Genomic DNA, 12,842 nt, shown 5'->3' with positions numbered 1-12,842 from the left:
ATCTCCATTCTCAGATACGTAGGACAAGGTTCACACATCTGATCTGCCCCAGATAACAATTGAGTTAACAAGTTAACAAGTATGGACCTCCACACTCAAACTGAGATCCTTGGACTCCAAACACCATGCCCGTACTCTGAGATGCCATGGGCCACAGTCACTCAAGTTGAGCACCCTCTTAACCCCAAAGCTGTTATGTGATGAAAGCTGCTTCCCTGTTAACCAGGGTGTGTTCTCTGGACCATCTCTGGCCTGGTGTTTAATTCCATTTAGCCTCCTTTGTTGCTGTTCAGTTGCTAAGTCATATCTGACTCTTTACGACCCTGTGGACTGCAGCCCACCAGGCTCTTCTGTCCTCCAGTCTCTCCTAGAGTTTGCTCAAATTCATGTCCAAGCTTGGAAGTAAATTCTGAACCAGATTTTTAATCCTGGAGCCCTGTTGCTACCTCACCTCTCACCTAGACAATCTGCTGTTTCTAGGAATTCAGTGATGAAAGGAAGTGCCTATTGTATCAGTCTTGTTTTTCTACTTGAAATAATTTTTGGCACAGTGTGGTGTGAAACAGATGCAGACACTGGCCACTGCTTCCACTGTCAGAGCAGCCGGTGCCAAGATGGCATCAAGTCTGAATTTACCGTGAAAGCTAATTAACATACTGTGGCCCCAGGGAAGATTACAGGCAGAGATGGGGTGGGGGAGGTCTGGAACTTGGAGCTCCCCGTTGTGTCATAACCACCATGTGTTTCCTTTGAGGCCGCACATCTAGATTGCTTTCCTGCTCTCCTTGTCCCAAGGACAGGAGGTCTGGCACTGGGAGACAGCTGCTCTCACGGAACCAGAACCTGCAGAGAGGCGTCACCTCCTCCCGTTTCCTCTCGGGGTAACTGTAGGGTGTAGCTGAGGGGCACCTGGGTCTCTCAACTGACGGGGATGCCTTTATGTCCTCTCCCCAGCACTATGGCCCTGCAGCAAGCCCAGATGTTGCTGAGCATGAACAGCCTGGAGTCGGTGAACGCGGGCGTGCAGCAGAACAACACGGAGTCATTCGCTGTAGCGCTTTGTCACCTCGCTGAGCTGCATGCGGAGCAGGTAGGCAGGTGACCCGGCCAGCGTGCTTCTGGAGCAGTACAGGCTCTGCCGTTTCTTTTCTCTCAGTCAGTTCAGTCGCTCAGTTGTGTCTGACTCTTTGTGACCCCATGAATCACAGCACGCCAGGCCTCCCGGTCCATCACCAACTCCCGGAGTTCACTCAAACTCATGTCCATCAAGTCGGTGATGCCATCCAGCCATCTCATCCTCTGCCGTCCCCTTCTCCTCCTGCCCCCAATCCCTCCCAGCATCAGGGTCTTTTCCAATGAGTCAACTCTTCACATGAGGTGGCCAAAGTATTGGAGTTTCAGCTTTAGCATCAGTCCTTCCAATGAATACCCAGGACTGATCTCCTTTAGGATGGACTGGTTGTATCTCTTTGCAGTCCAAGGAACTCTCAAGAGTCTTCTCCAACAAAAGCACTGGACAGCTCTGGTTGGATGGAAGTGGCGGAAAGGGTGAAATCCCATGAGTAGAAATGGACTGGGTACAGAGTCTACAAGGTTTGTGGAGCTGAAGACCTCTTCCGGCATCAGGGAAGGGACTAAGAGATCAGCTATTTCTAGGTAACAGATGGAATAAAAAGGAGCCTTTGAAATTTAGGGTGGAAGAGCTGTGTGTTTGTGGGAAAGGGAAGAACATAATAAGAACACAGCTAAAATGATAACAGCTAAGGTGTGTCGTACATTTGTTCTGTGCCGGGCTCAGTGATTTCCATGTGTGATTATCCAGATTCCTCACAGTAGCCCCATCAGGTCAGCTTTGGTATCATCCCATTTCACAGAAGAGAAACCGAGTTCCTGGGAGCAAAGTCCTAGACCAGTGAATGTCAGTGTCAGATCTTCAACCCAAGGCTTACTGATTCCAAAGAAAGACATTGGGAGTAGGGCATAACCTTGACTTACAACCCAAGTAATTTTACATAAATCTCTTTATAGGGGATTGATGCAAGGGTTGCTCATGTTGCTCTCGGCTTTCTTTTCCCTTTGCTCAAAAACATCTACTTTCATGAGAAAAGGTCGGGGAACGCTCTTATCTAGAGCTAACTCACTAACTGCTGCCTTGCTGTAAGTGCATTTCCTTGATCATATTATTTTCTCCACCTCTTTGTGGGATAATAATGATCGCTAGGTTGCATCATAGCACTCAATATTCTTTAATCCTCAGCCTGAAGATCCTTGAGTGGTTTCCGCCCCTTTCAGAAGTCTGTAAATACTTCTCTCTACTGGATATATTTTAGCATTTTACAATTCTCTAACTAGCTGTGGAAACAGAGGGCGTGAATGGGCTCTGGCCGATGGCATCTGCCTGCACCTCCATCAGCTGCTTTCTTCTTGTACCTGGGAAGCATCACCCATGCTTCCTGACATCAAAACAGGCCAGCGGCTCTTGCCGTTTGCTCTCCTCCAGGAATGCTGCACATTAATCACTTTCTCCTTCTTGTAATGGCACTGGAACCTCTTTAACATTGATTCTTTTCCTCTGCTGGTGCCTTGGTTAAGCGGAGCATTTGTAACAAATGAGTCAGGGCACATTCAGTTAGGTATTGGTATAAGCTTCATATTAACTTTTTTCCCCCAACAGCCTTATTGAGATGTAATTCACATGCCCCACAATCCACCCATTTAAAGTGTCCCCTGGTGACTCTTTCTCATAGTATTCTCCCCACTGTTGTTGTTATTTAGTTGCTCAGTCATGTCTGCCTCTTTGCGACCCCATGGACTGTAGCCCACCAGGCTTCTCTGTCCATAAGATTTTCCAGGGAAGAATGCTGGCGTGAGTTGCCATTTCCTTCTCCAGGAAATCTTCCCAACCCAGGGATCGAACATGCGTCTCCCACTTTGGCAGGTGGATGGATTCTTTACCACTGAGCCACTTGGGAAGCCCCTTTCTCACTCACCCGAGCCTTAAACAGTGAAATAGGGAATTCTTTGGTTGTCCAGTGTTTCAGTTCAGTTGCTCAGTCATGTCCGACTCTTTGCAACCCCATGAATCACAGCACGCCAGGCCTCCCTGTCCATCACCAACTCCCGGAGTTCACCCAAACTCACGTCCATCGAGTCAGTCATGCCATCCAGTCATCTCATCCTCTGTCGTCCCCTTCTCCTCCTGCCCCCAATCCCTCCCAGCATCAGAGTCTTTTCCAGTGAGTCAACTCTTCGCATGAGGTGGCCAAAGTACTGGAGTTTCAGCTTTAGCATCATTCCTTCCAAAGAAATCCCAGGGCTGATCTCCTTCAGAATGGACTGGTTGGATCTCCTTGCAGTCCAAGGGACTCGCAAGAGTCTTCTCCAACACCACAGTTCAAAAGCATCAATTCTTCGGCGCTCAGCCTTCTTCACAGTCCAACTCTCACATCCATACATGACCACAGGGGAAAACCATAGCCTTGACTAGATGGATCTTTGTTGGCAAAGTAATGTCTCTGCTTTTGAATATGCTCTCTAGGTTGGTTATAACTTTCCTTCCAAGGAGTAAGTGTCTTTTAATTTCATGGCTGCAGTCATCATCTGCAGTGATTTTGAAGCCCCCCAAAACAAAGTCTGACACCGTTTCCACTGTTTCCCCATCTATTTCCCATGAAGTGATGGGACCAGATGCCATGATCTTTGTTTTCTGAATGTTGAGCTTTAAGCCAACTTTTTCACTCTCCACTTTCACTTTCATCAAGAGGCTTTTGAGTTCCTCTTCACTTTCTGCCATAAGGGTGGTGTCATCTGCATATCTGAGGTTATTGATATTTCTCCTGGCAATCTTGATTCCAATGTTTAGGAGTCCACAATTTCACTGCCGAGTGTCCAGGTTCAATCCCTGGTTGGGGAACTAAGATCCTGCAAGTCAAGCGGCACAACCAAAAAAGTAAAAATAAACAGTGAAATAACTTCCCTTTGGTCCTTTTTGGGTTATGTGGGGTAGAAATTATTTCTTTTCTGCTGGAATGGAGAACTACTTGACAAAAATCTGGTCTTGGCTCACTTCTTTAGCCTTGACACTTTCTCCAAGGCCAGTTGTTAATTGTTCTGTGATTTTTACTGGGGATTAGACCTGAAGTGGCAGCCCACTCCAGTGTTCTTGCCTGGAGAATCCCAGGGATGGCAGAGCCTGATGGGCTGCCGTCTATGGGGTTGCACAGAGCCGGACACGACTGAAGCGCCGCAGCAGCAGCAGCAGACCTGAAAAGTAATCTCACTCTTTGACTTTGTATTAATCTTTCCATTTCCCGCCCCCACTTCCATCTCTGGGCTTCTGTGAAAGCCCTCATCATCGCCTGGTTCCATTGGAAGCCTCTAATTGCACAGCTAGAAGACAGTGGCTGCTTTATTTCCATTCAGTCCCTTTCCCCACCGCTCTTCAACCTGCCTTAGAAAGACTTCTCTAATGTTAGAACATCGACCATGTAGATGAACCCACTGGGCTGATGACTGTTACATTTTCAATTACACAGATTAGATTTACACCTGTGAAATTAAGCTTGGCCAGCTGCGGAGAAGGCAGTTTTATCACAAGTTTCTATTTGCTCTTTTATTTCCTTTGTGTGTGCTCTAAGTTGTATCCTGAAATTGATCTCCAGATAAACTGGGTGCTGCCCTGTGGTATATGGCAGTGTCTGGTGCTTGGGTGAACCTGTAAAGAAGTGATGGGGTCTGAGCTGCTGTTGGCAAGCTTCCTCCTACAGGCCAGAGGAAGTGTTGAGAGAGCTGGCCCCCTTTGCTCTCTCTGCGTAATTCTGATTGGTTGTGTCACGTTCCTCTCCCGGCCTCAGGAAGTGACAGGTCACCATGGGAGTGTTTTGGACGAGTATTGCCAATTGTGCACTGTTCTTTCTACTTGGCCTGAAGGTTTGACAGCCATCCACACGCCCAGCTCCATAGGGTAGTCATGAAAATAACTGGCAATATTAGCCAGTTAAAATCACAAAAATAAAAAGATTAATGATCTTCTATTGTAATTCAGTTGTACTTTGCATTTCATCTACTTCAAATAGAAGTTCACTTGTGGTCTTAAGTGAGCTTCTATATAGACTGAAGATACATTACCTAATCAGGGTCTTCCCTGGTGGTCCAGAGGCTAAGACTTTGTTCTCCCAATGCAGGGGGCCTAGGTTTGATCCCTGGTCAGGGAACTAGATCCCACATGCCGCAACTAAAGGTCCCATATGCCACAGTGAAGATGGAAGATCCTGCATGCCCCATCTAAGACCTAGCACACCAAAATAAATAAACTTTTTTTTTAAAGATAAATTACTTAATCAGAGGACTGGGATAAATTGAAAAGCTTTTTGGTTAATAAGATAAACAGCTATTTAGGAATGTGAAAAAGACATGGACATGTATTCACAGAAAAAGACATAAATGATTATAAAACATGAAAAAAACTTCAATCTAGTCATTAAAGAAATTAAAATTAATACAGTGAAATAACCAGTTTCACCAAACAAGTAGGCAAAGAAAATTAAATATAAGGGGAGGAGAAAGGTGCAGGATGCCAGCGTAAAAGTACTTGGTATATTTCTGAGGGAACTTCCCTGGCGGTCCAGTGGTTAGGACTCTGCTTTTACTGCAGGGGGCACGAGTCTGACCCCTGTTCAGGGAACTGGGATCCCACGTACCACACAGCCAAAATGTAAGACAAATAAAAACAAAAGAAAAGTATTTGGTACATTTCTATATGGTAATTTAGTAATGTGTGTGTGTGTTAGTTGCTTAGTTGTGTCCAACTCCTTTGTGAGCCCATGGACTGTAGCCCATCAGGCTTCTCTGACCATGGAGTTTTCCAGGCAAGGACACTAGAATGGGTTGCCATTCTTGTCTCCAGGGAATCTTCCTGACCCAGGGACTGAACCCAGGTCTCCTGCATTGCAGACAGATTCTTTAACATCTGAGCCACCAGGGAAGCCCAATTTAGTAATACATGTGTCAAAAAGCGTAAACGTGCCTACCACTTAGCCCAGCAATTCTACTTCTAAGGTATTATCCTAAGGAAATAATTGGACAAGTATGAAAAGATATATGCAGTAAGATAGTCATTCTAGCATTTTGAAAATGGAAGAAATTGGAAGCAATCAAAATATTCCAAGCAAGGAGATTATTTTGGTGGACTATAATTTATTCACCTAATAAAGTACTATGGTGTATAGATTTGGGCTTGTTGACACTGGAAAGATTCACTCATTGAAAAAATATTTATTGAGTGCCTATTGTGTGGTAAGGAGTACTGTAGGCAATGTATAAAAAATGGTACATATACCTATTTTTGGAATATTTACATGTTTCATATTCATGTGCATATAAGAAGTTCAGAAGGTATGTGCCAAGAAATTACTATGATTATCTTCTCAGAGATTAAAAGTAATTTGTGTTTTTTCTCATTGTTCATGTGTATTTTGTAAGTTTTTTTCCTAGAGTGAACATGTGTTACACATGTAATTAAAAAAAATGATTTTAAGTATACGTGAAATACATTAGAGCCTAAAAAAAAAAAGGCCCTTTGATATTTGCCACTCTCTGCCTAGGGGCATCCAGGTTGCTGCACAAAAACAGGTGAGTCGCAGCAACATCCTGTGTGTGGGGCAGCAGGCAGGGCAGGTGTTTAGCAGGTGTGCTAAACAAACCGTGGCTTTCTCTTTCAGGGCTGTTTCGCCGCCGCTTCAGAAGTGTTAAAGCACTTGAAGGAGAGATTCCCACCTAATAGTCAGCATGCCCAGGTAACCTGCCTTTTGTGTGTCATCAGTTTATTTTTGAAAAGACCATATGTAGTGTATTATTGTCGGAATAGAATACTGGAGCGTCACCTCTTGCTTCCTTTCTGTGACGTCTGGTCAGCATAGGAGACTCTGTAAGATGTGTTCAAGGTTGAGAAATAAACTCTGAAAAGAGATTAAAGTAGGATATTTTTTCATTCCTGTCTTCATGGTTTTAAATGAATATCCCTTATATCTCTAATCAATTGTCCTTTGATAGATCAAGAGTTAGGTCTCCATTTTGTTACTCTGTCTTTTACTTCTCAGCTCCAGCTGCCAACCTTTTGGGCAGATGTTGTATCCAGAGGGAATGAGCTTTATAAAGCAGTCCTAGGCTCTCTGTTCCTTGTTGCACAGATTTCCATCTCTGATGGAGCCAAGAAAATCTATTACGAAGGTCATCTTTCTCTTCCTCCCCTTATCCAGTTTAGCCTTCAGACAATTAGGGAATCTGAAATCATAAAAGACCATGGCCTGAGGATCTCCTCCTGTTGGTCCCTAGAGGAAGGCTGCCATTCACGTGGGTTGTTGGCCCCACCTCAGTAGATACGGTGTGGATGCCCATCTGCTTATAAGCTATGCTGGGATCTCATTGCTGCATTCAGCAGACTGTGAGCTAAATTCAAAGTACCCAGACAGAAAGGTGGTGAGCAAACTAAAGAGAAGCTTAGCACCCAAGGATGCTGTGGGGAAAAAGAATTAAGCGTGGTTCTGTGGTAACGCTCACTTTTAAAGAAGGTGCACAGTAAAGAAAAAGACAATTTAACTCACATTCTACAAAATACATCTATATAGGGCTGATAAATAGATGAAAAGGCACTCAACCTGGCTATTGATCAAGGGAAATACAAACGAAAAAACAGTGAGATATTCATACCCATCAGATCAGCCAGAAGTAAAATATCTGACACCACTGATTGTTGGTGAGTGTGTGAAGCAATAAGATATCATGCACTGCCAGTGGGACTGTAAACTGGTGTGACCCATCTGAAGAACAAGTGGCCGCTGTGTTAAGGAGAAGGTGTATATATCCTACAGCCCAGCCTCTCTGCTGCTTGCTGTGTACCCAGGATAAGTATTGCACCCAAGTGATGTAGGAGAGTGTCTGCTGCAGCACTGTTCAGAAAAGTGAGAAGTTGGAACTACCATCAACACGAGAACAGATAAGTTGTCACATTTTCATACAACTGAAAACTATTCACCAGTGAAAAGAAATTAATTAGAACTACTTGTGTTAACATGCATAAGCACCCCCCCCCCCGCCCAAATAATGTTGAGCTCAAAAGCACGTTGTCAAAGAATGCATACAGTATGATTCTGTTTATTTATATAAAGTTTAAAAAAATGTAAGATTATACTATATATTGTTTCAGGATGAGTAAATATTTTGTAAAAGTATAAAAACATGAATGGGAATGATAACAAATCAAATGTTTCCTTTGAAAACAGAGAGGAGAATGGAATTTTCAAAGGACCTCAACATGTAACAGTTTCTCAAGCACATAAAGCAAAATGTTGTGATTTGACAAAGTTGATGGTTGCCACACATGTGTTTATTTTATTTAGTGCTTTTTCTTTAAATACTTGACATATTAAAAAAAATTTTTTTAAGTCTAAAAAAAATGTGTGTGAATTGCAAGGATATTTACTAAGCGAGCCAAAATACTTTTGTTTCTATTGAATAATGAGGTGAACATCTGTCATTCTGTTTTTACTTGTTTTTTTTCTCATTAGTTATGGATGCTGTGTGATCAAAAAATACAGTTTGACAGAGCAATGAATGATGGCAAATATCATTTAGCTGATTCGCTCGTTACAGGAATCACAGCTCTTAATAGCATAGAGGGTGTATATAGGTAAGAAATTTTGAAAACTCCTCAACCCCAGAATGAAATAATTCTCAAATGGCTTTATTCTTATTAGTTTTGTTCGTGAATTAATTTATTAACTTTGGCCTAGGAAAAAAATTTCTTTTCTGTTTATTACCTATTTATTATAGGCCGTTAGAAAATCCAAATAAGCAAAATGGAGAAAGTTATTCAGAGATAAGCACTAATATGCTATCTCTAATTCCAGATTTTTTTTCTTGTGTGCATGTATATGTGTGTGTGTGTGTTCACATATGTGCTCACAGAGACACACATACACTTTTTTTTTTCTCTTTTAACACAAATTATATCAGATGCAATTATTCCCCTTGGGAGGTTTACATGCTAATCGAGGAAACAGGAATTCTAACCCTGAAGCTGACTCTCCTTAAAACCCTCACAAAACAGTGACATAACCATTCGCGTCTATTTTCTTTCTGTATCAGAAAAGCAATTGTCCTACAGGCTCAGAACCAAATGTCAGAGGCACACAAGCTTCTACAGAAATTGTTGATTCATTGTCAGAGAACCAGGAACACGGAGATGGTGATCAGGTAAGGGAGGGCTTTTGTGCATCTGCCCTCGGAGGTGCTTCGTGCTGGTTTTCCTCACACGTGCCTTCCTCTTTGTGGGCAGCGTCCTGCTGTCTGTGGCGGAGCTGTACTGGCGGTCTTCCTCCCCGACCATCGCACTGCCTGTGCTCCTGCAGGCCCTGGCTCTCTCCAAGGAGTACCGGTTGCAGCACTTGGCCTCTGAAACGGTGCTGAACTTGGCTTTTGCCCAGGTAAACCAATTGCTGTTTATATAGCACATGTTAGTACTCGAGAACTGGTGAGTCTGTTACTACTCTTTGGTTTTGAAAAGGATCCTAGTGAGCTTTTTTGCTTCTCGATATTGAAATCTGGATATGGAGTCTCACTGTGCAAGCCTTCCATGGAAGTCTGGAGTTGTGAACTTGGTGACAAGCTGACACCTCCCAGTGGCACTGGCTTTACAGAGCTGTGTGTTTACAAAGGAGGATGCGCCTCTTCACTGAGGATATTGCATGGTATTAATGACTTAGCCAGCCCAGAGCTGTGCTTGATTTAACAAGAGAACAGATAAGGAAATAAGGAAGTCATGTGTTCAGTGAAATATTTTAGAAGTTAAATTGCATTTTGCATTTGTTTTCCATCTCCCCCTGTAGACTGTAAAGACCATGAGAGAAGGGACTGTTTCTTCCTGGGTATATCAACCTGGTAGGATCCACACCTTATTGTTGCTTAGTCGCTAAGTCGTGTCAGACACTTTTGTGGCCCCATGGACTATAGCGCACCAGGCTTCTCCGTCCATAGAATTTCCCAGGCAAGAATACTAGAGTAAGTTGCTGTCTCCTTCTCCAGGGGATCTTCCCGACCCAGGGATTAAACCTGCGTCTCCTGCATTGGCAAGTGGATTCTTACCCACTCGGCCATACTCAATCGTGTCTGACTCTTTGCAACCCCATGGACTGTATAGTCCATGGAATTCTCCAGGCCAGAATACTGGAGTGGGTAGCCTTTCCCTTCTCCAGGGAAATCTTCCCAGTCCAGGGATCGAACCCAGGTCTCCTACATTACAGGTGGATTCTTTACCACATGAGCCACAAGGGAAGCCCAAGAATACTGGAGTGGGTAGCCTTTCCCTTCTCCAGAGGATCTTCCCAACCCAGGAATTGAACCAGGGTCTCTCGCATTGCAGGCAGATTCTTTACCAACTGAGCTATGAGGGAATCCGGCCACCGGGGAAGTCCTCCCTTACACAGCTACTTCAGCCTTTTTGAATCATCAATGTAAAAGATTTTTGTAGAGACAGAAACCTTTCTATAGTATAAATAACTATTCCCGCCTTTATCTCTTGTAGTCTGAAATCAGATGGTCACGCATTCTGTTCTCTAAGAGTGTGGTACACATTAAAGATAGTACGTGTTAGGGAGAAAGTAAGCCAGACATTGCAATTCAGGAGAGCAGAGCCAGAAATGAAGCCCTTCCTGTAGTGGGCAGTGGGTGCGGGTGTGTATAGCACCATGATGTTTCTTTTTCAGCTCATCCTTGGAATCCCAGAACAGGCCTTAAGTCTTCTCCATATGGCCATCGAGCCCATCTTGGCTGATGGGGCTGTCCTGGACAAAGGCCGGGCCATGTTCTTGGTGGCCAAGTGCCAGGTGGCATCAGCAGCTTCCTGTGAGCCACTGAAGAAAGCAGAAGGTAGGAAACCATACAAGATTTTTAGGCAATACTGTTAAAAACACTTGTAAAATTTTGAGTGTTCACAAATACATGTGAAAATTTCATGCACCATTTAAAGTCCTTTCACTTTCGTGCTTGCATGAAGGTTGAAGGCAAGTGAATTGTTATTTTAACCCTGCAGAACCTAGGTGCCAGGTTGGAAAGCAGGACTAAAGACCTAGTTTTTTATTTGTTTTTTGTTTTTTTCTCTTTCTCAAAGAGTAGAATGTAAAAGTTTCTGGTACATGCTAAATCAATAAAAATAGATATGAAGGTCTGAAAACTACATGTGAAGCATTGAGTTAAAAATGTGTGGTATTTCCCCCATTTTCCAACAGCTCTGGAGGCCGCCATTGAGAACCTCAACGAAGCCAAGAACTATTTTGCAAAGGTCGACTGCAAAGAGCAAATCAGAGACGTCGTTTACTTCCAGGCCAGACTCTACCACACCCTGGGGAAGACTCAGGAAAGGAATCGGTGTGCGATGCTCTTCCGGCAGCTGCATCAGGACCTGCCCTTTCACGGGGTGCCCTTGATAAATCTTCTCTAGTGAGAACATCCCCACTGGATGCCTGTGCAAAAAGTATAAGATTTTGGACTTGTTCATACTCCCTCCCTCCACATACATGATGTATATGATGTCTGTCTTACCAGTAAACTGCATTCTGATTAGTCTTGTCTTATTTTGTTGCTAAAATAAACACATTTGTTTTCCCTCTTCTTTCTTTTGAAAAGATAGAAAGGATACTGACTTTTTCTTAATAAATGCCTGGTTTATTGCTAAATTAGTGCAAGTGTTAAAGATTATATTCTCTCCAGGCAAAACTGCCAATATCTTATTAGAAATCGCGCACAATCTCCACCACTGTGTAAAATTCATCTTGCATCTGTGCTCAGACAAGAGCTCTTGTGAGTATTGGTAGATCTCTCAAGGGGGTTGAGGCCAGTTTTTCAGAGGCTTGAGTTTTCCTTCGAAGCTGCCCTGCTTTGTTCTGTTGGACTGCTGCTCGTTGTGGGCCTGTGTGTGCCTGCAAGCACATGTCAATCCCTGACTGGAGATTAAGATGGAAGAGGTCTTTTTATGGGTTTTTGGACCCATGACAAGAAGCATATTTCAGTCACTTTGTGGGTGTTGACTTTCTCATCTCTTCTGCATGAGTATGTTTTTTCTTTACTTAACTAAGTAAATGAGGGGTGAGATAAGGAATTCCTCCTGAATAAGGTGATTATAAGTTGAGAAAGGGTCTGAAGCTCAGAGGTGTGTGGATGCTATCACTCAAATATGCACTGTATCTAATTTACATATCTCATCCCTGCAATTAAGCAGAAGCCGGTTGTTGTTCTGTTTGTGAATTTGTCTTCAGCAATTCACAGAAAAATCCCTGTGTTTCAAATCCAGAACAGCAACAAGGAACCAACCAAATCTTGCAACTTCTATCATTGGCTCTTTCTCTGTTAAATTTAAACCTTCGGATGGGAAACAATTTACCCCCGGAGCTCTTTGAAATAGTATAAAACAACTCCCACTCATGAGGGTGTGATTGTTCACTGGTCAAAGACAGCTGCTGTGAAAATAAAAGAGTATGGATAGAGACACTAATTGGTATGTTGATGTTTAAAAATCTTAAAATTATTTGAAAGGTTATATATATAGACAGTAAAACTTAAATATTGTTAGAGGCTGTGTAGTAAAATGTAATTCTTCCTCCCAGGCAGTAACCACTATTATCAGTTTCTATTCTTCCCATGTATTCTCTCATCCAGTGTCATTTTTCGTCATTGTACTTAAGCTCCTTCCAATCTAAGAAGGGATCTTTCTGCCCTTAGTGTACAAAAGTCCAAGAGGTGGGGTGACAAAAACCAGACATCATTACACCTGACCAGGACCAGCTACGTAA

General features: G+C 43.2%; 1 protein-coding gene across 5 annotated transcripts in view; it reads left to right on the top strand.

The window, feature by feature from the left end:
* ANAPC5 (anaphase promoting complex subunit 5) overlaps window positions 1-11,729 on the top strand; it is a 35,111-nt gene extending 23,382 nt beyond the window's left edge. For 4 of the 5 annotated variants that reach the window (XM_027566830.1, XM_027566828.1, XM_027566832.1 and 1 more), the window contains 7 exons: window positions 955-1,090; window positions 6,720-6,794; window positions 8,565-8,686; window positions 9,145-9,252; window positions 9,335-9,482; window positions 10,761-10,923; window positions 11,283-11,729. In XM_027566830.1, coding sequence (XP_027422631.1) covers window positions 955-1,090; window positions 6,720-6,794; window positions 8,565-8,686; window positions 9,145-9,252; window positions 9,335-9,482; window positions 10,761-10,923; window positions 11,283-11,494 — 964 coding nt within the window. In that variant the 3' untranslated portion in view covers window positions 11,495-11,729. Of the gene's footprint in view, window positions 1-954; window positions 1,091-6,719; window positions 6,795-8,564; window positions 8,687-9,144; window positions 9,253-9,334; window positions 9,483-9,884; window positions 10,030-10,760; window positions 10,924-11,282 lie in introns of those variants that run through there. The other variant, XM_027566829.1, reaches the window with a different exon arrangement.
* The last annotated feature ends 1,113 nt before the right edge of the window (window positions 11,730-12,842 follow it).

This window comes from Bos indicus x Bos taurus, chromosome 17 (assembly GCF_003369695.1).
Source record: "Bos indicus x Bos taurus breed Angus x Brahman F1 hybrid chromosome 17, Bos_hybrid_MaternalHap_v2.0, whole genome shotgun sequence".
NCBI lineage: Eukaryota > Metazoa > Chordata > Mammalia > Artiodactyla > Bovidae > Bos > Bos indicus x Bos taurus.
Note: the sequence above shows the minus strand (reverse complement) of the source record. Positions and strands in the feature narration are given on the sequence as shown.